Source organism: Bos mutus, chromosome 19, assembly GCF_027580195.1.
Source record: "Bos mutus isolate GX-2022 chromosome 19, NWIPB_WYAK_1.1, whole genome shotgun sequence".
NCBI classification, from domain to species: domain Eukaryota; kingdom Metazoa; phylum Chordata; class Mammalia; order Artiodactyla; family Bovidae; genus Bos; species Bos mutus.
Genome location: NC_091635.1, coordinates 26,218,395 through 26,239,582, shown reverse-complemented (window position 1 = coordinate 26,239,582; position 21,188 = coordinate 26,218,395). Strand labels below are relative to the sequence as shown.

General features: G+C 50.2%; 1 protein-coding gene and 3 non-coding genes across 4 annotated transcripts in view; 2 read left to right on the top strand and 2 right to left on the bottom strand.

Annotated features, from left to right (window-relative positions):
* The window catches only part of LASP1 (LIM and SH3 protein 1), a 40,413-nt gene extending 30,329 nt beyond the window's left edge, over positions 1-10,084 (bottom strand). The window contains exons 1-2 of the mRNA XM_005897984.3: positions 9,872-10,084; positions 2,949-3,043 (exon numbers count right to left, since the gene is read on the bottom strand). Of these exons, the coding sequence (XP_005898046.1) occupies positions 2,949-3,043; positions 9,872-9,940 (164 nt within the window). The 5' untranslated portion in view covers positions 9,941-10,084. The remainder of the gene's footprint in view (positions 1-2,948; positions 3,044-9,871) is intronic.
* A 729-nt stretch (positions 10,085-10,813) lies between these two features.
* TRNAC-GCA (transfer RNA cysteine (anticodon GCA)) lies at positions 10,814-10,885 on the top strand. Its single transcript has one exon. It is a non-coding gene; the product is annotated as a tRNA-Cys (tRNA).
* Positions 10,886-12,879: 1,994 nt separating this feature from the next.
* Positions 12,880-12,951, bottom strand: TRNAC-GCA (transfer RNA cysteine (anticodon GCA)). The gene has a single exon. It is a non-coding gene; the product is annotated as a tRNA-Cys (tRNA).
* A 3,288-nt stretch (positions 12,952-16,239) lies between these two features.
* TRNAC-GCA (transfer RNA cysteine (anticodon GCA)) lies at positions 16,240-16,311 on the top strand. The gene has a single exon. It is a non-coding gene; the product is annotated as a tRNA-Cys (tRNA).
* Positions 16,312-21,188: the final 4,877 nt, after the last annotated feature.

The following is a 21,188-nucleotide window of genomic DNA, read 5'->3' as shown; positions in this document are numbered from 1 at the left end:
AGAGAACGCAGAGGCCCCCTTGCACACCAACTCACATATACCCTCCCTGGGTGGGCTCAACTCCCTGGCAAAGGGCCCGGGCCAGGAGCGTTCACTTGCCCCTCTGGGTCTTGAGCAGGAAGTGCTGAAAAGCCAGGCCTGAGTGTCACACAGCAAGGCCAGGCTGGGAATTGGGGCACAGCTATATCCTAGAAACCCCGAGACTGGGGAACCTGAATGTCACTGGTGGATGGGGTCAGAGGCAGGAAGAAAACAGGAAGGGATGAGAGTGAACACTCAGCACAGTGCCCGACACAGCACAGTTGTTCAATAAAACTGGTCTAGGCTCCAGCATCCTTGAGCGGGAATTCTGAACCATGGGATAACCGAGGCCCAGACAAGTCCAGAGTGCGCCCCAAACAAGCTGGGCCTGCATCTGAGATATCCCAGAATCCCACATCTGGCTCACTGGCACAGACCAGCCGCTCAGACTCTGGCTTAGGGAGTGTGGCTGCCTCAGGCAAGCTGCTGCCACAGCTCTCATGAAACACAGCTGGGTCACAAATTCCCCAAGTCTTTGGCCCCTCATCCCGGGTCCTTCCCAGGTAACATCCTAGCTGGGTCAAAGGTCAGCTGGGCAGGGAAGAATAAGAGCTGTAAAGGCTGGGGGAACAGAGAGGGGTCAAGCTGCTGCTCTGGCTGGAGGCCAGGAGAGGCAGGTGAATCTCACCTTGGGCAGGTGGGAAGCAGCATCTGGGAGGGGTGTGTCATCTCCCGCCTTCCCTAGAGCTCCCCGCTAACCCAAGCCCTACAGGAGCTCCCCACCCCTACTGGCTGCAGCCTCTTAGAAGAAGGTGAAAAAAGTAAGCTGGGACTTTTTGGCACTACGCTGAGAACACACAGAGAAAACAAGGACAAGCCTCTGATTTCTTTCTCCAACTCCCAGAGCTCGCTGAATTCTAGGCTACCAGAGTCTTAGGAAGAGACAGGAAGACGCCTCAGTCCCTGCTGCCCACTGAGTTTTGGGCTCCGCCAGACTCCTGCCTTGAGGAGCAGAGGCTCAGAAGCTGCCCCCAAAAGGAGTCTCGTGCCCAGAAACTAGCCTGAAGTGGGCCAGCAATCAAGGGGTTAACTGCCCCAGCCTCTGGCTTTGCTGCACCCCACCCTACTCCCCAACAGAGGGAGGAAGTGGCAGAGAATCAGGGTTTGTGAGAGCCTTTAAGAATTTGAAGAATGTCCCATTTCCCTTGGGGGAAGGATGGGAGGGGTCGGCAGGGGAAAGAGGACCAGTAGAGCTAATAGAGAAGGGGCAGCGGAAGGAGGAGCCAGGACCTAGCTGTGACCCTCGCTCTAGCCCAGGCAGTCTCCCCAGCGTCCCAGTCCCTCCCAGAAGGGAGGAGGTTCATGGTGCTGCTTGGGCTTGAGATTTTATCGGTTTTCCCAGCACCTGGCACAGGTTGGCATCTAGCAGCTGGCAGGCAGTAAGTGCCTGATGCAGGCTCCAGCCAAGGAGATGAGGCTGTAGTGTGAGCAGGGAGGGGAAGACAGGAAGGGGGAGTTGTTGTTCAGTTGCTAAGTCATGTCCGCTTCCTTGTCCTTCACTATCTCCCGAAAGGGGGAGACAGCCATTCAAAGGGCTTTAAGATCCCAACTCCTTTTAGACAAATCCCAAAGTTCCCCTCCTACGTGAACTTCAGCTGTAGAAAGCCTCCAGGCTGAGAATTTAAAAAGGTAAAAAACAAAAAAAGGACTCGGACTTCCCTGGTGGTCCAGTGGCTAAGACTCTGTGCTCCCAATGCAGGGGTCTCGGGGTTCAATCCCTGGTCAGGGAACTAGATCCCACATGTTGCAACCAGATGTGCCACATGTGCCACAACTAAAGATTCTGCTTGCCACAACTAAGACCCAGCATAGCCAGATACATAAGTATAGAAATAGTTCTTTTATAAAGGGACTCAAGTCAGAGCCTAAATTTTTTTGAATGCTGACCTTGCAGCCTACTTAAGTGACTTGACCTTCCAAAGCCCCCTACAGAGCAGCAAGGTTGTGAAGTCCTACATGAGCCTGGACCTGCACGTGATCAACTCGAAGGCACTGCATTCTCTGAAACTGCATGGGATGGGACAGGATATCTCCCTGGGATGGGAGACCCCACCTCGACCCACCTCCCCACAGCAGGCCAGAGCAAACTCCACTGGAAAAGACACGAAGTTCTCTGCCTCCCTCAGCAGGCAGGGAAGAGCTCTGCCTAGGGTCAGGCCACGCCCTTCATGCTGCTCCCCAGTCTCAAGAAATGACAGTCAGGGGGGCCCCCGGGCCCAGGGCCTAGATTCTCTGGTAGGGACAAGGCAGGGGAGAGGTGACAAGTCAGCTGCCGTCATGGAGAGAAATGTGGAAGGCGATGCGGAGAACACGGCCAGAAACAGGACTTTTTCTTGAAAGACCACGTGGATCCCTCTCTTGCAGCAGGGTGCGGTGGAGAGAATAAGCTTGCTTATACGGGGACTGAACCAGCCTCTCGCTAGTCATTCATCTTGGGAAAGCCCCTTCCCTTCCTCAAACCTCAGTTTCCTGCTCTGTAAACTGGGCATATTAACAGTCCTGACTATCATCCAGCCGTGGTGAGGAGGACTCAACATGGTTAAAACGTGCGGAGCAGAGTGTGGAAGTGTTGGGCCCTGGCACCTTGTGGGTGTTAGAACAGAAGGAAGCTCTGAAAGTGAAAGTGGAGTCGCTCAGTTGTGTCCGACTCTCCGCAACCCCATGGACTGCAGCCTGTCAGGCTCTTCCATCCATGGGATTTTCCAGGCAAGACTACTGGAGTGGGCCGCCATTTCCTTCTCCAGGGGATCTTCCTGACCCAGGGATAGAACCCAGGTGTCCTGCATTGCAGACAGGCGCTTTACCATCTGAGCCACCAGGGAAGCTCTAAATGCCCGCCCAACAGCCCCTGCCCGAGGCGGACTCACGCGTTGCAGTAGGGCTTCTTCTCGTAGCCCTTGTAGTTCTTCATGTTGAGGGTCATCTTGCAGGTCTCGCAGTGGAAGCATGCTTTATGCCAGAACTGGGGGCAGAGGCAGAGGGAGGACACTGTCAGATAAGCAGGATTTAGGAAGGGGGCTCGGGCCCCAGGAAGGAGCACTCCATCCCTGGGACTAGAACAGACACCCCCCTGCAGAAGTGAGCCAAGGACATCTCAGGTCACAGGCTCCAACAGCTGATGACACCTTCCCCTGTCCCACGGGTGCTGTCAGCAGGAGAAGAAGGGCAGACCCCAGAGTGAGTGGGGAAACCCCCCCCCACCGCCCACACCCCTGAAGATTGGCTCCACCTCCCCCAGACCACTCCGGCAGCCTGCCTGCCTGAGCAGGAGAAGCCTCATTGCTTATGCAAAGCCGCACCAGGCGTTGCTAAGAAGCCGCTGCTGCTGAACATTGAGGGGCAGCGCCTCAGCCTAGACAAGGCCGAGGGGGACAGGAGGGCCCAGCCTCCATGTACCCAGGCCTTCCCACACTACAGCAGACACGCTTGGGCCTGGGTAAGGCCCAGCTCCAATGTCTCCTCGTCCTGAGGGACCCATGCCCAGAGTGTGGGTGAGTGCCCCCAGGCTCTAGCCAGCACACCCACACCACTTCCCTCCCCCAACCGTCTCCCACCCCCCAGCTGGTCTCCCTCGGAGGCAATAGAGCTTTGCTTGGAGGTGGATCCCCCACCTGCACAGTGGGCATCACAGCCCCACCCTGGCTAGCTGGGTGACCTCGGTCAGGACCCACACCTCTGAGCCACTTCTGTGTCTGCAGAATGGAAACCTTAATACCCATCTCTCTTGGGACTGTTGAGGTTTAAATGAAAAATCACCTATAAAACCCTCAGCACAGCACCTGGCACCTCTAAGTACTCAGATGTCAGGTGCTGGGTGCGGCAGGGGTGACCCTCAGCTGAGGGGGCTGGGCAGAAGGTGTGTGAGTGCTGGGGTGCAGGCGGGACTCTACTGTGCCCAACCACAGCTAGAAGACCTGTGAGTGAGACTGAGTGACCAGAAACCCCCCAGCAAAGGCCAGGGACCCAGAACAGAGCGAGGATCAATCCAGGGCCGCCAAGGGACGGGAACAGAGTCAAAGACCATGAGGGCAGGGGAACTGATGTAACAGAGGTGACCCCATCCCGAGAAACGCTGAAGCTCGAGAAAACCCAGGCAGATGAGAGACTTGCCCCTGGCACCTGGCAGCCCAGGACGAGGCCCCGGGGTTAGCACCTACCCGGAGCCCAGCTTCCAGGGCCCCAGAATCCGGGCTGTCGGGGTGACCCAGCTGGCCTTTCTGTGCCCCCTTTCCCAGCAGCCAAGGGACATCCTCCTGATTCCTCAGAGAAAGAGGCCAGAAGCCAGGGAAGGGCACAGGGAGACTTTCGAGGTACCCAGCAAATGCCTGGTTTTTGGCCACCTATCAAGAAATTCCCCTGAGGCAGTGCTTTTCAAATGTATTTCCCAGCCAAGAGGTGCTTCTGGGCCACTTGGGAGAAAGGGACAGAAAAAAGGGTTAAGAGCTTGGGATACCACCTCCCTCACCCTGGCCTGTGTTGAGCAGAGCCCACAGGGTAATTGTGTGTTGGGGGGTGGGGGGGTAATCACCTTCTAATAGGGTACTTTTCCTATCAAGGAGACCCAAAGGCCTCTTCAGGAGTGGAATAGTGACCAAAGGAACAGGAGAACCGCTCTTTGGGAAGAAGGCCAGGGGAAGTCTGGAAGCAAAGAGGAGGCCGGTGAAGCTGGGCTCCCAACCCAACCTGGGCCAATCCCACAGCCCAGTCCAACGCCTCTCAATGCGAAACCCCAGTGCAGACAGCCCACTGGAATCCTAGAACAGAGTGGTCCCTGCCCCCCACCAGCCCCCAAAGTGAAAGCCCCTCTCCCTCCCGCAATGCCTGGGAGGCGCTGGCAGACTGCCCCAGCTCTGTCACCACCCAGTCTGCTGGCCTCTGCCTGCTTAGCCGCACATGCCCCTGCCTGGGCCCCCGCCTCCCCCCACCCCCGCAGGGGCCTGCCAGGAAAAACATTCTCTGGAATCCAGACCATGACCCACTTTCACACACACATAGGCAGGAATCCGCACTGTCCTGGGCCTGGGGACCTCCAGAGGTGCCCCCCGATTGACCTGGGGGAGACAAAGGGAGGGACACAGACACGTCCACCCTAGCTCACAGCCAGGTACCCACCCTGGAGCCAACCCCCTTGGGGCTGAGTATACTGACCAGGCTGGGGTACAAGGCCAGCAGCCAATCCAGGGGTTCTACAAGACACCCCCTGCCGCCAGCTACCACTGGAAGGAAGGGGAGCCCCATACAAGGGAACAGTGCCCATTTCTATCTATAGCTCTTCCCCACCTCACCTCCAGACACCCCTTGCTCTCAGCTAGACACGTTAGAGGCTAGGGAGTGGTTATCTGTTCTCTTACAGGAGGTCCAGGAACAAAATAATGAAAAGGAGGGGACTGAATGTCTTCAGGGTAACTACAGAACTCCGTCCGTGCACCTGTAAAGTGGAACTAAAACACTGGTCCCAGGGAAGTGCTGGGAGGAGGTGACACAGCCTCATTTCCCTCCCCTCTCTGGAGGAGGGCACCAAGAAAGGTTCAAGAAAATCAGCAGCTTCCACCACTGTGTCCTTTTGGAGACAGGAGAGTGAGGGGAATGAGGGGCAGAAAATGGCAAGTCATTCAATAGCCCCTGTGGGCCAGGCAGACCCAAGGAGACCCCAAATGAAAAGACACCCATCCCTGTCTCAGTCAGGTCTGGTAACGGACACAGTCAGAGAAACATGTCAGTAACACCCCACAGTGACCCTCTGTCTGCCTCTTTTCCCTGCCCCAGGAGCCCTGCCGCAGAGCAGGAGTCCCCTCTTCCTTACAGGCCACAGGTAAGGTTTCAGAGCAGCATTCCTGGGACTCAAGGAGCAGTTACCTCTAAACATGCAACTTGAATCCTCCCCACTGCCCTGGAAGTCCACGGCTTCCCTGTTCACCAAAACCTAGTTCTCTGGGTACCCGTTAGGAGCCTCTTGGCCCATGTCCCAGGCTCCAGCATCAGCCTCCACTGTCCCTGGCCTGGAGCTCCAAAGCTGCAACCCACTCCACAGAAAGGCAAACTGAGGCTGCTGGGGGCAGAAGCAAGATCCCCTGCACTTGGGTGAGGCTGGGGTCAGCCCTCTCTCTCTAGAGTCACCGTAGATGTGGGGGGAGAAGCTGCTCACAGCTCTAGGGGTGGGGGGTGTGGTGAACTTCAGGTCGCTGTGCCTGCTGCCTGGGATCTTGCCCACTCCACCCTCTCCACCCGCGTGCCCTATGACTCAGGGCTAGAGTATGAGACCTCTCCCTCCCTTCCCGTCACCCAGGGTTACAGTTTCTCACTCCTCCAGGGGCAACGGTAGCCCCACCCTGGCCTGCCCTGGCCCGGTCACCAGCCTAGCTCAGCTGGCCACCTGGAGGCTGGCTTAAAGGCAGAGACCATGGCTGCACCTCCCCAGATTCCCAGGGAGTATTATTCCTGGTTCAAGAGCTCAGGCCTCGAGCATTCCACAGGCCAGGGTCAGGAAGGGGAGGGCCCACTACAAACATTAGGGAGATAGTGTAAATTAAAGTACTTTTTTGCAAACACAACAGGCAGAAGAGCTGAGCACCAAGAACTTTAGAGCTGAATTCCAACTCGGGCTGTGGGGAGTGAACCGCATGACCTGTCTGGGCCTCTGCTTACGAGCGCCATAATTTACAGGAGCCATCGCATCTGCTCTGTGAGGCTCGCGGGAAGACTGAGCCTGGCACATTCCAAGGAGTCTATGCAGGGATGGTCATGGGATGACTGTGGGGTGCTCTTAGCTAGGAAACGAGGCACCAAGGCTACAGGCCTTTTCCCCTCTTCTGTGTCCAGTCCGGTTTCCTTCTACCTTGCTGCCACCTGGGGGGTGAGGGGGAGAGTACTTCAGACAACCAGAGGCAGAGAGCCCTCCCAATGGGGGAGTCCAGGGGACTCGGCTCACCAATCCTCTACCCTCCTCAATGCCTCCATCTGTATTCAGGAGCTAGGCAAAAGCAAGCCAGGCCAGGGGGACACAGAGAGTCCCTATGTTAATGCCTCCCAGTGTGATCTAGGACCAAACTCCAAGTCTGTCAAAAGGTAGAGGACACTGTGAGACACAGCCTCTCTCCCTCCGCAGAGGTCCTGCAGCAGCCGAGAGGGCCCCGCACCAAGTAGGTGCTTAATACTCATTGAATGAATGAGCAAGCGACATCACCCTGTTTCTTGCCCAACTCTAATCCCATAAGTTGGGGAAACAAATCTCGACCTCAAACACCGTGGCCAGCCATACACATTTATTCAGCACGAGGACACGCTGGGTAATGCAGGTTGATGGTAGGGTGGCCATCAGAGGTGATGTGGCCTTTACTCACCTAAGCCTTTGGGAGATAGGCTCAGGGAGGAGGAAAGGCTAACACCAAGGACGTAGCTTGTGCTCTGGGTCATGTCGGGTCCTAGGGAAATTGCAGTGAAACAGGTGAGTCTAATTTGACTCTCTCCTGTTGTAAATGGGTTGTCTTGGGAAGCTGGTTAGCAACTGTGTCTATGGGACTGAACGTTCCTCCTCAGGCGTCAAGGTCCCCATTCCAAGTGCCTGCCCTTACTGCCTGGAGGGCGTTGGGAGGAACCAGTCTAATACCTGGATATTCCAGGCCTCCTGCTCAGTGCAGGGGTGACATCTCCCCAGGGAAACCTCCTGTAGGGAGAGATCTAAGAAGAGGAACCGCCATGTCTCACTTCCCAGGGCACCCTCCACCTGAATGTCCTCTTCTAGAAAGGGGAAGAAAACAGCTGGGGAGGGTGCCTTAAAGGGGCTGCACCCTCCCTCAGACACCAAAGGTTTTTACAGGGAAAGCCAGGTATGGGGCTGGACAGAGTTCCCCAGGAAAGGAGACGGGGCACAGCCTATACCACATCCCCTTCCGGGCGCTGTAACAGGCACTTGAGTGCACTTCCCCACCTTTGAGGAAATGACATCATCATACCCATCTGACAGACTGTGAACACTGAGGCCTAGAGCCATTCACAGAGCTGGTGGTGAGCAGACCTGGAACTAGGACCAAGTGTTCCAACGCCCAGGCTAGCAGTCATTCCAGCAGATACTGCTTCTGCCTTATGTGGGTGGAAAGTGGCCATTGCCTCTTCCCAATTCATGACTGTGCAGAAGGGGAGCACAAGGAACTCAAGACGCAGAGGCCAAAATCCCTCCCACCAGGGAAGAGCAGAAACACCAGTGTGCAAGGCCAGAGAGCTCTCAGCTCCTGCCCCCAGGCTCAAGTCCTGCCCTCCCGCATGGTCTTTGGGAAGGTCAGCACCCACATTCATTGCACCATAACATGGCCTTTCTCTCCTCCTGCCCAGCCAGGCCCAGGAGAGAAGACCGAAACAGCAGCGGCCCCGCATGACCCCTTCCTCCAAGAGCAGTATCAAAATGATCTCAGAACCGTGGAACCCCACCCCCTCACCCTGACTCAGAGGCCAAAGGTTACTGAGGAAGCGCCAACCCTAAGGAGGGGAAAGACAAAAGAATCCAAGGGACGACCCTTTCCCCCCTCACAAAAAATACCTGACTCCAGGTGGGCCCTGCACCCTCTTCCATCCCATGCCCCCCAATCCCTGGCCAGACCAGATGGGAAGGAGGGAATCTGTGGGCAAGGGGCCAGCTTTAGGAAGTGAATGAAAGGTATGATGAAGAAGTGGACAAAATCCTGGAGGCCTCTCCTCCAGACCGAGGAGGGGATGAGAGGGAAGGTAGTGAGATTAAAAGAGGTCCGGATCCTACCCCAAACTGCAGGAAATACCCAGTTCCACTCTCCGCCCCCCTTCAAAAAGTATAATGGCAACCAGATGAACGAGTCTAGCATGATGGGGGGTGGGGGGCGGGGGAGACGCCTAAGGGCCCCCAGGGGACAGTGAATTTCCAGAAGGCCACGTTCCCTTCCCCCCAACACCTCCCCCCTTTTCTTGGCTCCCCCTGAACTCAGCCAACCCCACCCTCCATTGGGGAAACCTGCTCTGAAAAGTTAGCTCTTTGTTCTACAGGGTGGACTCAGCCTCTGAACACAATTTCAGATCTCAGTGAAGCAACCCCCACCCACCCTACTCCAGCAAGCGACCCCGCCCGGGTCCCGCTGGGCGGACCAACGCTGGGAGTTGGCTTCTAATTTGAGGTGGGGGCTGGGAAGCTATGGAGGACGCCGGCTAGCCCATTAACCGCTGAACCACCAAGAGGGCTGCAGGTCGTCCAAAAAACGGGCTCTCGCAATGGGGCTCGGGTCCTTATCCGAAGGCCAGTTCCCCAGACGCAACACTTGCCCGCTGACGGCCCCCACCCTCCAGTCTCCAGGCCAGGAAGCCGGGCCAGTAGCCGCCGAAGAGAACCGCTTAGCAGGGGCCCCCAACCTCTGCCCCGCCCCCCCGCCGCCCCCTCCCCCAGCGCCCAGCGCTTCCGCCTACTTGGCGCTCGGCGAGGCGGGGAGAGGGAGCGGCCGTCTGCTCTCACTCTCCCGGCCCTAGGGGGCGGGACTGCACCCCTAACCTTCCCTCACTCCCCCCACCCCCACTCCGGAGCCCGGCTTCTCCATCCCGGGGCGCCGAGCCCACTCCTCTCCAGTAGTGGCTGCCCGCCACGCGTGGACTCCTTTCCTCGCCCCGGGTCTCCTGGTTTCCAGACTGGGGTCCGTCCCTCACACCCCATGACACCACCCACCTTCCCTCCTCCCGCAATCGCGGTAACGGGGGCGGCAGAGACCCAGCCCCGCTCTCCTCCTCCGATCTGGAGCTCGGGGATTGCAAAGACGCGTCTCCCAATCCCGAGTCTCACCTTATCCAGACAGTTCACCTTCTCCGTGGGATACACGATCTTGCAGCACCGAGCGCAGTTAGGATTCATGGCTCCGGGAAAGGCTGGGGCGAGGACGCCCGAGCTCGCGCGCGTTCTCTTTCCCCGGAACGAGCTGGCGGGAGACGGCCGCGGCCTCAACTGCACGGGCGACAGCGACGGCGGCTTGAGCTAGGGAACTGGCCTCCGCCCCCGCCCTCCTTCCCCTAATAAACACAGCGGGGAGGAGGGGCTGTACCGGGGCGGGGACGCGCCGCGGGCGCGGGCAGGGGCACGCGCGGCAAGGCGCGCTCTCCCGGCGACGTGGGACTGCGCGGGGGCGGGTTCCAGGGAGGACTGCGCGCCCAGCGGTACGCGCCTAGGTGAGCTCGCAGGCAGAAAGGGCCCTGGAATGCGCCCGGAGGCCAGGCGCGGACTTGCGACCTTGCCCAGGGCCCTTCCGCCGCTGGAGGCGGGGCGGGGGCGATCCGGTGGCACATCTGGGCACCTGGACTGCAGGGCGGGCGAACCGCTCGCAACTGTCCAGGGTGGGGTTCGAACCCACTCGAACACCCAACCAGATTCGCCAGATTTGGGGACTTCCTTTGTACCCGTTGGTACCTGGCGAGAAATCCGCGGATCAACGGGAACCCCCCTGCCCCGCCCCTAGAATGTTAGCCAAGCCCTGCAACATCCTCTCCCACAATTTGTAGGGCGGAACCCGTCCCTCCCTCCAGGACTCAGTTCCTCGCAGACCGGGTTAGTTCTTCCGTCCCCGCGCCTCTGCCGTGCAGCTTTTCTGTAGTTCCCCGAATCCAGCGAGCTTCTGCTTTGCGCTTGATCCCATTTTCTCTTGCGTTTCTTTCTTCTTACCCTTACTGTTCACCTTTGGTGTAGCAGTGTCTTAACACCCAAAAGAGCCGCATCCAAGCCAAGGCGCGGCGTGGGGGTATAGCTCAGTGGTAGAGCATTTGACTGCAGATCAAGAGGTCCCTGGTTCAAATCCGGGTGCCCCCTCGGCGATTTTCCCCCTAATTTTTGTCTAGTATAATTCTTTCCTTCTTGATTCATATTTTAACCTCGGGTCCTAGGTTAGAGAAATAGAGAAAAGCTATTTAAAAATTCCTTCCTCATTCTCCAACCTTAACGGAAGGCTTTCGGTTTTCGTACTCAGCAGCAGGAGGGGGTGGGTACAGGCACAAATCACGTACAAAAACTTCAGGTCCCCACGACCCATGCCGGAGGTACTGGGATTTCTGTGGTCACCGGCGGCAGCCTCAGTCGTGTAAGGCGGTTCCAGGCGCTGGTTCAGGAGGCAAGACTCCCCCAACTTGGTGTTTCATTTTGGGTAGGGGTGGGTCTGGAGAAGAAAACCCACAGACACAGGTTTTCTCCAACTTCAACTTTCTTTATTACCGTTGACAAGCGCGTGCCCTAAGCACCTCTCCTTATTGCTCATAACACCAGCACAGTGAAAGCAGTTTGAGAATGTGGAAATGGTCAATGCCGACCCAAAATCTCATTTTAATTTACAAAAATAAAGTTACCTCCTGATATAAACTGATATAAACTAATGTAGTGGTTCTCAAACTTGAGTGTGTGTCAGAATTAAATAGGGAGCTCCTTAAAACACTACCCCTCCAACTACAGTTTCTGATACTCTTGGCCTGGAGTGGGACCCCAAGAATTTGCATTCTTAACAAATTCCCAGGGAGTGTTGATGCTGCTGGATCACACTTTGAGAACCACTGAGCAAATAATACAACGCCATTAAGTCTCATAACCTACAGATGGGGACAGATAACTGTCCACTGCGTGACTGGCCGTTATCACTGTTGGGTCCAAGGAAAAAGATCAGGAAGCAAGAGCGACCCTCTCGACTAGGTTTTGCCCAAAAAAAGGAAAAAGAAAGGATAGTGGGAGAGGCATGCTTCTTGAGTCAGGGGGAATTTGTGGTATTTTAAACTCGGAATTTGGTTGTGTCATCCCACAGGGCCCCAGGGGAATACTACTCGAATATTTTTTTCCCCCACGGCTCCCGTTACTGTCTGGAGAAGAAAGTGGCAATCCACTCCAGTGTTCGTGCCTGGGAAATCCCACAGACTGAGGAGCAGTCCTTGGGGTGGCAAACAGTGGGACACCACTGAGTGACTGAGCATGCATTACTGTGAGACAAGTCGTGAAGCTGGACATGGTGATTAAGCAGAGCTGCTGTGCTGGTCAGAAGGTGATGGCACCCCACTCCAGTACTCTCGCCTGGAAAATCCCATGGATAGAGGAGCCTGGTAGGCTGCAGTCCATGGGGTCCTGAAGAGTCGGACACAACTGAGCGACTTCACTTTCACTTTTCACTTTCATGCATCGGAGGAGGAAATGGCAACCCACTCCAGTGTTCTTGCCTGGAGAATCCCAGGGACGGTGGAGCCTGGTGGGCTGCGGTCTATGGGGTCACACAGAGTCGGACACGACTAAAGTGACTTAGCAGCAGCAGCAGCTGTGCCGGTCAAAGCTCAGAGGTGAGAAATAGCTAATTTTTCACCCCGTTCCTGGACACCAGGCCTCAAACTCCACCTGTAGGTTTATCAGGCCAAAACCCTGCCTTTGAGCTAATATAAAGAAGACGAAAGCCGTCCACTTTTCATCTTAAATCTGTGCTGTGACTTCGCCACTATTATGAACTAGGCAAAATAATATTGCCCCGCCCAGGCATTCCATTTCTTCCCCTCCAAAGAAACTATGATTAACATTAAACCAGTAAGTCTTGAAGGATCTCAAACTGGAAAGGTCTCAGCCTTCTTTCTACCTACTGAGAGTACAGGTGAATGGGCTTCTTGGCCCTGAGTCAGAGTGCTCACCGGAAAAGTGGTGGTCATTCCTGTGTGACTTTTAGGCGTCTCTCTCTACTTCTCAAGGTTAAGAGTATTTTCTGAGAATCTCCAGAAAGCTTTGGATTCAGAACACACCTTTAATTTTGTGTTAACTTGTGACTGTGAAAAATGGAAAATCAGGGAAGGGGGCACCCGGATTTGAACCGGGGACCTCTTGATCTGCAGTCAAATGCTCTACCACTGAGCTATACCCCCTCTGCTGGCAGTATTCTGGCAAATGCTTTTTACATCCATTCTAGACTTTTTTTTTTTTCCTGAAATTTCTTTTCCAAAATCAGTTCCTTCTTGCTACAAGATATTGAATAGTAATAACAAGGAACAACATTAAAAGACCTAGTAAAAACATGGAATTTTGAAAATATGTGAACTTTTGTCTTTTCTAAGTTCAATTCTTTATCCTCGATCCCAAGTCATCTCTTCACCCTAAGAAGTCAGAGAAGAGCTTCTTGCAAAACTGAGTAAGGCATCCTTTCTCCTGGTCTCTCTAAAAAGAATGCAAGCACCAGCTGAACAGAAATGTCCACTGAGAGACTTTCCCTGGCTGTGTTCTCTAGTGGTCCCTCTCTATTTTTAGAAAACAACTACTTTGTGCCCCATGGTAGGTGCAGAGCATGCTTTCAATAGAGAGGTACAAAGGTTCTCATTCTCACTGACTTGAAAATCAAATGGAGACAGAATAGAAACAAGAGCACAAATGAATAAACGCATAAGGAAAAGGACTAAAATAAAAGACAAGATATGTGTTAGGGAGGTACGAGCGGGTATTTCAAGACGCATAGTCAGGGAAAAGTTTTCTTCACAGGTGATTTTGGAGTTAAGACGTAGATGACATGAAAGAGACAGCCATTTGCCCATCTGTTGGGAGTGAGCATTCCAGTTAAAGGGATTGGCTGCTGCATTGGTCCTAGGGATGAAAGTATAATTCTAAAAGATGCATGCACCCCTATGTTCATAGCAGCACTATTCACAATAGCCAAGACATGGGAACAACCTAAATGTCCATAGACTGGATAAAGAAGATGTGGTACATATATACAATGGAATACTGCTGCTGCTGCTGCTAAGTGGCTTCAGTCGCGTCCGACTCTGTGCAACCCCATAGACGGCAGCCCACCAGGCTCCCCCGTCTCTGGGATTCTCCAGGCAAGAACACTGGAGTGGGTTGCCATTGCCTTCTCCAATGCAGGAAAGTGAAAAGTGAAAGTGGAGTCGCTCAGTCGCGTCCGACTCTTAGCGACCCCACGGACTGCGGCCCACCAGGCTCCTCCATCCATGGGATTTTCCAGACAAGAGTACTGGAGTGGGGTGCCACTGCCTTCTCCAACAATGGAATACTAAGCAGTCATAAAAAAAGATTGAAATAATGCCATTTGCAACACTGTGGCTGGACCTAGAGATTATCATACTAAGAAAGGTCAGAAAGAGGAAGACAAATACCATATAATATTACTTGTTTGTGGAATCTAAAATATGACACGAATGTATCCAAGAAACAGAGACAGACTCACAGACATAGAGAACAGGCTCGCGGTTGCCATGGGGCTGGGGAGCAATGGCTTGTGAGTTTGGGATTAGCAGATGCAGACTATTATATAGAGAATGAATAAAGAATAAAGCCCTACTGTATAGCACAGGGAACTATATTCAGTATCCTGTAATAAACCATAATTGAAAACTATAAAAAAAATATATATATATAAATATATACAGCTGAATTACTTTGCTGTATACCTGAAACTAATGCAACATTGTAAATTAACTACGCGTTTTGTGCATGTTAGTCACTCAGTGGTGTCCGACTCTGCGACCCCACGGACTGTAGCCGACCAGGCTTCTCTGTCCACGGAATTTAATAAAATTTTTTTTAAAAAGAATGACTCAAAAAAATAAAAATAAAAAAGAATGACTCTTCTTTTTTGACTTCACTGTCTGGGTGCATGTGATTTCCTGAGATAAAGAACATTGAGAAAGGAGTAAATTTACCAAAAAAAAAAAATCCTCAAGAGTTTCTTTTTAAAACTCTGAAACAAAGGTAATAAAGTACAGCCCCCTAGTCTCATAGACTTCACATTCTAGTATAAGGTCAATATGCTAAGTCTGAGGTGTCCGACAGACATTTAAGAGGAAATTTAAGTATGCAGCTGGAGATCCTGTTATTTCTGAAGTTCAGAAACATGTCTGGATTTGAAATGTGATGTGAAGAGTTGTCAGTATATAGCTGGTAGCTGGTGAAAAGTCAGTCCCAGAAGTGTGCTAGATTCGACTCACACCGGCTTGTGAGAACCAATTGTTAAATTTTCCAGAATTTTTAAAGCCAGTTGATTTCACTTGAAATTAGCAGATGGGTGTTTTTACACTATGAGAATTGGCAAATCCTACAAATCAGGTCCTGGGCAGTTATTAGCCTTTTATCAGCACAACCCTACTTCTGACTAGTTCTGATGTTCTCCAAAAAGGAAGAGGCCAGCATCCTCTGAGGAGTAAAGATAAGATGTAGAAGGTTTGAGAATGGAGAACGTGTGTGAAATAATCATTTTAGAGAGTAAGAAAGTGAATCTAGCCAGTCAATGGTGGAGGAGTAATAGACATAGAGCCTGTTTCAGGTTGGTAGTGTGGTTCAGACTTCTGAGCGCTCCTCTAACAACATTCTACTGCTTGGGTGCAAGCTTGGTGTAATGCCATAGTTGAGTTGAATGAATTAGAGTTTAATGAGTTGAGTTTAATGAGGTTTTGCTGATAGGTACCACCAGGGTTTGTAGTGAATCAGGCACTCTGCCAACTACTGTGAGGAATACAAAAGGGAAAGCAACGTGATCCTACCCTCCAGGAACTTAGTCTATCGGAGAAACAAGATACAGATGCCAAGGGGGGGAAATTCCGGACAGTTGAGAAAGTAAATGTAGAGAGTAACAGAACTGTGAGGAAAGCTTGTTGATAATGAACAAGAAATGAAGTCAAAGACTTTCTTAATATTTGGTAGTGAAAAAGGAAAACTGGACAGGTGATCATAGCTAAAGGGAGGATTTTCCAACCTAGGGGAAATCTATTGATGTTTGAAGAAGCAAAGCGAGCGGAACAGACTCAAGATGCTGGAGATACCTTGGGAAAGACAAGGGAAGCACTTCCTTCCGTGCGCAAAGCATAGGCTGGGGATTCAGTACAACTTGGGATACAGGCAGGAAGGATAGAAATTAGACTTAAAGAATTTCCAGATGTCAGAGGTATAAGAGGTTGTAATTGTTGGAGGAGAGAAATCTCTGCACACCACAGTGTGTCTGGCCGGACTGGACTTCGTCCTTCCATCCTTCCCTCTTACCTTTTGGGTCCGTTTCGGTCCGGATTGCTTTTGCTTTTGGTCCTTAAGCATCAACCTGGGAAACCTGAAAGAGTTAGTCATACATATCAAACTGTTGTTAATCACCAAGGCACCGTCTGCTCCCAAAAACACTACAAATAAACTGTAATCTTCTTTTCACCAGCAGAGGGGGTATAGCTCAGGGGTAGAGCATTTGACTGCAGATCAAGAGGTCCCCGGTTCAAATCCGGGTGCCCCCTTGTGTCCTCACTTTTAACCCTTATCCACTTCAACATGATAGGTAGCAAATATTTGGTCATTTGTCAGTGTTTTCTGGGAATACAGAAATTGGTCTACAGACATCTGTGGATTTCACATTCTAAAAAGGTCAACACCCAAATAAAGGAATTTCTGGTCCACCCAACGGGTTCCAATCTGAGTTTGGAAGTTGAATTCTTCCACGTCTGCCTGTGAGACCCTTTCCACATAGGGAAAAAAAATTTACTTCGCACTTGCTTACCTGTTTCATTCTTGTCCATTCATGTGTACAGCTTTCCAGAGGCTACATGATGTCACAACAGACTAAATATGGAAACATGAAAATCCAGATGTCTTTCATTTAGCCAGATATCAAAGAAATTTCTAAAGGAACGTAAAGTGAAGCCACTCGTCTCATTATTTTTAAAATTTAAGTACAATTGTTTTTAAGCATATGTATTTTCTCAGCATTCAAAAAATGAAAAGCATGGCATCTGATGGCAAATTCTTCATGGCAAATAGATGGGGAAACAATGGAAACAGTGACAGACTTTATTTTCTTGGGCTCCAAAATCACTGCAGATGGTGACTGCAGCCACCAAATTAAAAGACACTTTTTCCTTGGAAGAAAAACTGACAAACCTAGACAGCATATTCAAAAGCAGAGACATTACTCTTCCAACAAAGGTCTGTCTAGTCAAAGCTGTGGTTTTCCAGTAGTCATGTATGGATATGAGAGTTGGACTATAAATACAGCTGAGCGCCGAAGAATTGATGCTTTTGAACTGTGGTGTTAGAGAAGACTCTTGAGAGTCCCTTGGACTGCAAGGAGATCCAACCAGGCAGTCCTAAAGGAAATCAGTCCTGAGTATTCATTGGAAGGACTGATGCTGAAGCTGAAGCTACAAATATTTTGGCCACCTGACTCATTGGAAAAGACCCTGATGCTGGGAAAGATTGAAGGCAGGAGGAGAAGGGGACGACAGAGGATGAGATGGTTGGATGGTATCATGGACGCAATGGACATGAGTTTGAGTAGGCTCCAGGAATTGGTGATGGACAGGGAAGCCTGGCATGCTGCAGTCCATGGGGTTGCCAAGAATCGGACATGACTAAACAACTGAACTTAACTGATTTTAACAGGTAATGGATCATCTTAAATATTTCACAATTTAAATTTCTAATCTGGTGACTGTCAGTAGATAGATATAACTATACAAACAAAACCTTTTTGGAGTCCTCAATAATTTAAGAATGTAAAGGATATTCAGATGAAAATATTTGAGAACCAATGCTCTAAGTAACCAACCAAGACAACTGGCAGAATAGCAAATAATACAGGCAGAAAAGCAAAATTTCTGGAAAAATTGATTTTGGTTTTGGATGTGTTAATCTGAAGTGCCTGTGGAGGTGTCCCTATCACTGTTTCCATATACTAGCTAGAGCTAAGCAGAAATGTCTTAGGCTGAGATACCGAATTGGGAGTATAGGCTGAGATACAGAATTGGGAGTACTCTTGCCTGGAAAATCCCGTGGACAGAGAAGCATGGAAGCCTGCAGTCCATGGGGTAGTGAAGAGTCGGGCACGACTGAGCGAATTCACTTTCACTTTTCACTTTCATGCATTGGAGAAGGAAATGGCAACCCACTCCAGTGTTCTTGCCTGGAGAATCCCAGGGTCAGGGGAGCCTGGTGGGCTGCCGTCTATGGGGTCACACAGAGTCAGACATGACTGAAATGACTTAGAAGCGGCAGCAGCTTATTGATAGTAATGGAAGGTACTGGGTGGTGTGATAACTCAGAGAAATATACTGAGAAGGGGCAATGAGTAAGGAGAGAGAAATATAGCATAGTGGCTTAGAGCCTGTACTTTGGAATCAGTCAGATTCAGGACACCATTCCATCTCTACCTTTCATGATTTGTTTGATCTTGGACAAAAACACTTAACCTTTCTATTTCCTAGTTTCCTCATCTGTAAAATGAGATTAATAATACCTAAATCACACGGTTGTGGGGAGGATTCAAGAAGTCACATTCCTATAAAATGGTTAACTCAATGATTAGTATTTAAGAACACTCCATAAATAGTAACTTCTATTATTACTAGCATCTAGGAAACCGTAGGTGAAGAGGGTTAAGAAGATGGGACCGGTCCCAGTGTGCAACAATGTGAGGTCAAGTAAGATAAAGACTGAGGAGTGTCCTTGGATTGCGGAAAGAGTAGGTCACGGGGACGTTCTAGTATAATTTATCAGTATACATAATTTGTAGTATAATTTCAGTCATATAGTGAGGAAATAAACTAGATTACAGGGGTTCAAGGAATGTGTGCACCCAGGAAGTAAAGAAATAGAGACAGATCATTTTGCAGCTCTGATTTTTATGGACCAATGAAACTATCCCAGAGATGGCGGTGTTGAGGTGGTGAAAAGTTGATGTAGGATGTAAAGGAACATTTTTAACAACAAAAAGGATGAAGACGATAATCCTTTAAATTGAGCAAATGTAGCTTTATGAGAAACACAGTATTTTCCAAATATTTCTAATTTTGCCATAGAAGAATGAAAATTCCTTCATGCCAGGATGCTAACATATGGAAACCATTGAGGTAGACTTCATTTGTTCAGCAATCATTTGCCACGTATTTATTGAGTCAGGCCCTATGCTGAATGCTGGGGATATACTGTTGAACAACAACAAAAAAACATGAAGTCAGCTTTTACTGGAACATATAGACTAACTGTGGGGGTGGGAAGTCATTCAACAAAGTCATGAAATACATATTTAAGAACTGAAATAAATAGTATGATGGAAAAATACCTCGTAAGAGAAGTCAGAGTAAAATTTCTCTAAGAAAAAGATATTTAAGCTGAGATCTGTAAAAATCAATAGATGTAAAAATGTAACACTTTACATGGTGTAAAAATACACAATGAGGGTAGTCAGGCTAAAGTATGCCAAGCATGTGTGAGGCCTATGGCTATTCAGGAGCATATATGGTATCTGGGACAAAAAGGCCAACTCCGCAGTGAGAGAGAACATGGTGCAAGATGAGGTTAGGAGGTAGAACAATGCTAGATCAGGGCCCAGTAGGCCATGATATGGATTTTAACTTTCATTCTGAGAGTACAGAAACCACTGGAGGATTTTCAGGAGAGTGACATAGTAATATTTACATTTCTGAAAAATTATTTCTGGCCATTATATGAAGACTGAGTGGATGGATGAGGGAGAAATAGAGGCCAAGAGACCTATTGTGGAGCTTCAGAAGTAGTTTAGGCAAGAGATGGAGGTGGCTTGGACCAGAGTGTTAGTAGAGGAGATAGAAGTGGATAGACTTCAGAGACACTGAGAAGGCAGACTGAAAAAACTTGGGCAGGAATCCCAGAGGCACACCTATGGTGGTTCCATTTATCAAGAGAGGCAAAAATGATAATGAAACCATATACTCAGAAACACATGGAATTCGGCTAAGTGGAGAGAGAGAAACTGGTAGCTAGAGACACTGGCAGGAGCAAGTGAAGGATTTAAGAGTGAGAAGGATGATTTATAAATGGATAGATTTAGAGACCTCTTAATGTTGAAGTGCTCCAGAGGTTAGCCCATGATCTCTTTTATTTACACTTTCTTCTTTTTGAATTCATCCACTATCATGGCTTTACTTATATGCTGACAACTCCCAAATTTCTATCTCCCTCTTTCTGGAACTCCAGGCTAATACATCCAACCTGCTATTGAAATTTCTCTCTTTTGGTCTAACAGACATCTAACTCAACATCTTCAAAACTGAACTGCTATTCTTACCCCCAAAGCTGTTCCTCTCACAGCTTTCCCCATCTCAGTTGATGGCAACTTGCTCAGACCTCAAGCTTTGGAAACATTTTCTCCTCTTTCTCTTCATCCCACATTTTGTTGGCTCTATCTCCAAACATATCCAGAATCTGATCACATTACAGTACTTCTACTGCTACCATTCTGGTCCAAACCACCACCATTTTTCTTTTGAGTTATTGCAAGAGCTTCCCAAATAGGTCTTCTTACTTGTATCTTTGTGTTCCCTCCCACAGTCTAGTCTCAATTAGAGTGATCCTTCTGACATATTAGTCAAATCATTTCCCTCCTCTGCTTACAACTTAATGATTTCCAATTCAGTCTGTAAATGTCAAAGTCCACAGTGATGTACAGAGCCCTACATGATCCAGTTCCATTACTTCTGACCTTCATTCTATTGCTTTTCACTTCACTTACTCTGTCCAGTCATTCCTGGCTTCCTTGCTGGTCCTCACATTGTTCAGGCACAATCCCACCTTAGAGTCTTTCATCGGTTGAGGACTCTGTCTGGACTGCTCTTCTTAGACAATCAAATTGCTAACGCCCTCATCTCAAAATCTTTGCCCTAATGTCAACTTCTTCCATAAAGCCCACACTGACCATTCTATTTTGAACTGCAATTTGCCCCTCTTCCCACTTCCAGATTCTTACTTTTTTCTACTTTTGTTTTCATAGTATTTATCAGCATCTAACATACTATATGCTGCCATTATTACGTCTAAGGATTCGCTCAGTCGTGTCCGACTCTTTGCGTTCCCGTGGACTGTAGCCCACCAGGCTCCTCCGTCCATGGGATTCTCCAGGCAAGAGTACTGGAGTGGGTTGCCATTTCCTTTTCCAATTACGTCTATGGTTCTGTATCTAATACCCACCTTCATCACCACCCTGACTGGATGTAACTTTCATAAGGGCAAGAATGATTTGTTTTGTTCTGACGTAGTCTAGCCTGTGCCCAGGACAGAATCTGGAATCAGTAGTCTTTTAATATTTGAATGAATGCATCTACAGGAAGAAGCCTGAAGAATGGGAAAGCCTGAGGCAGTGAAA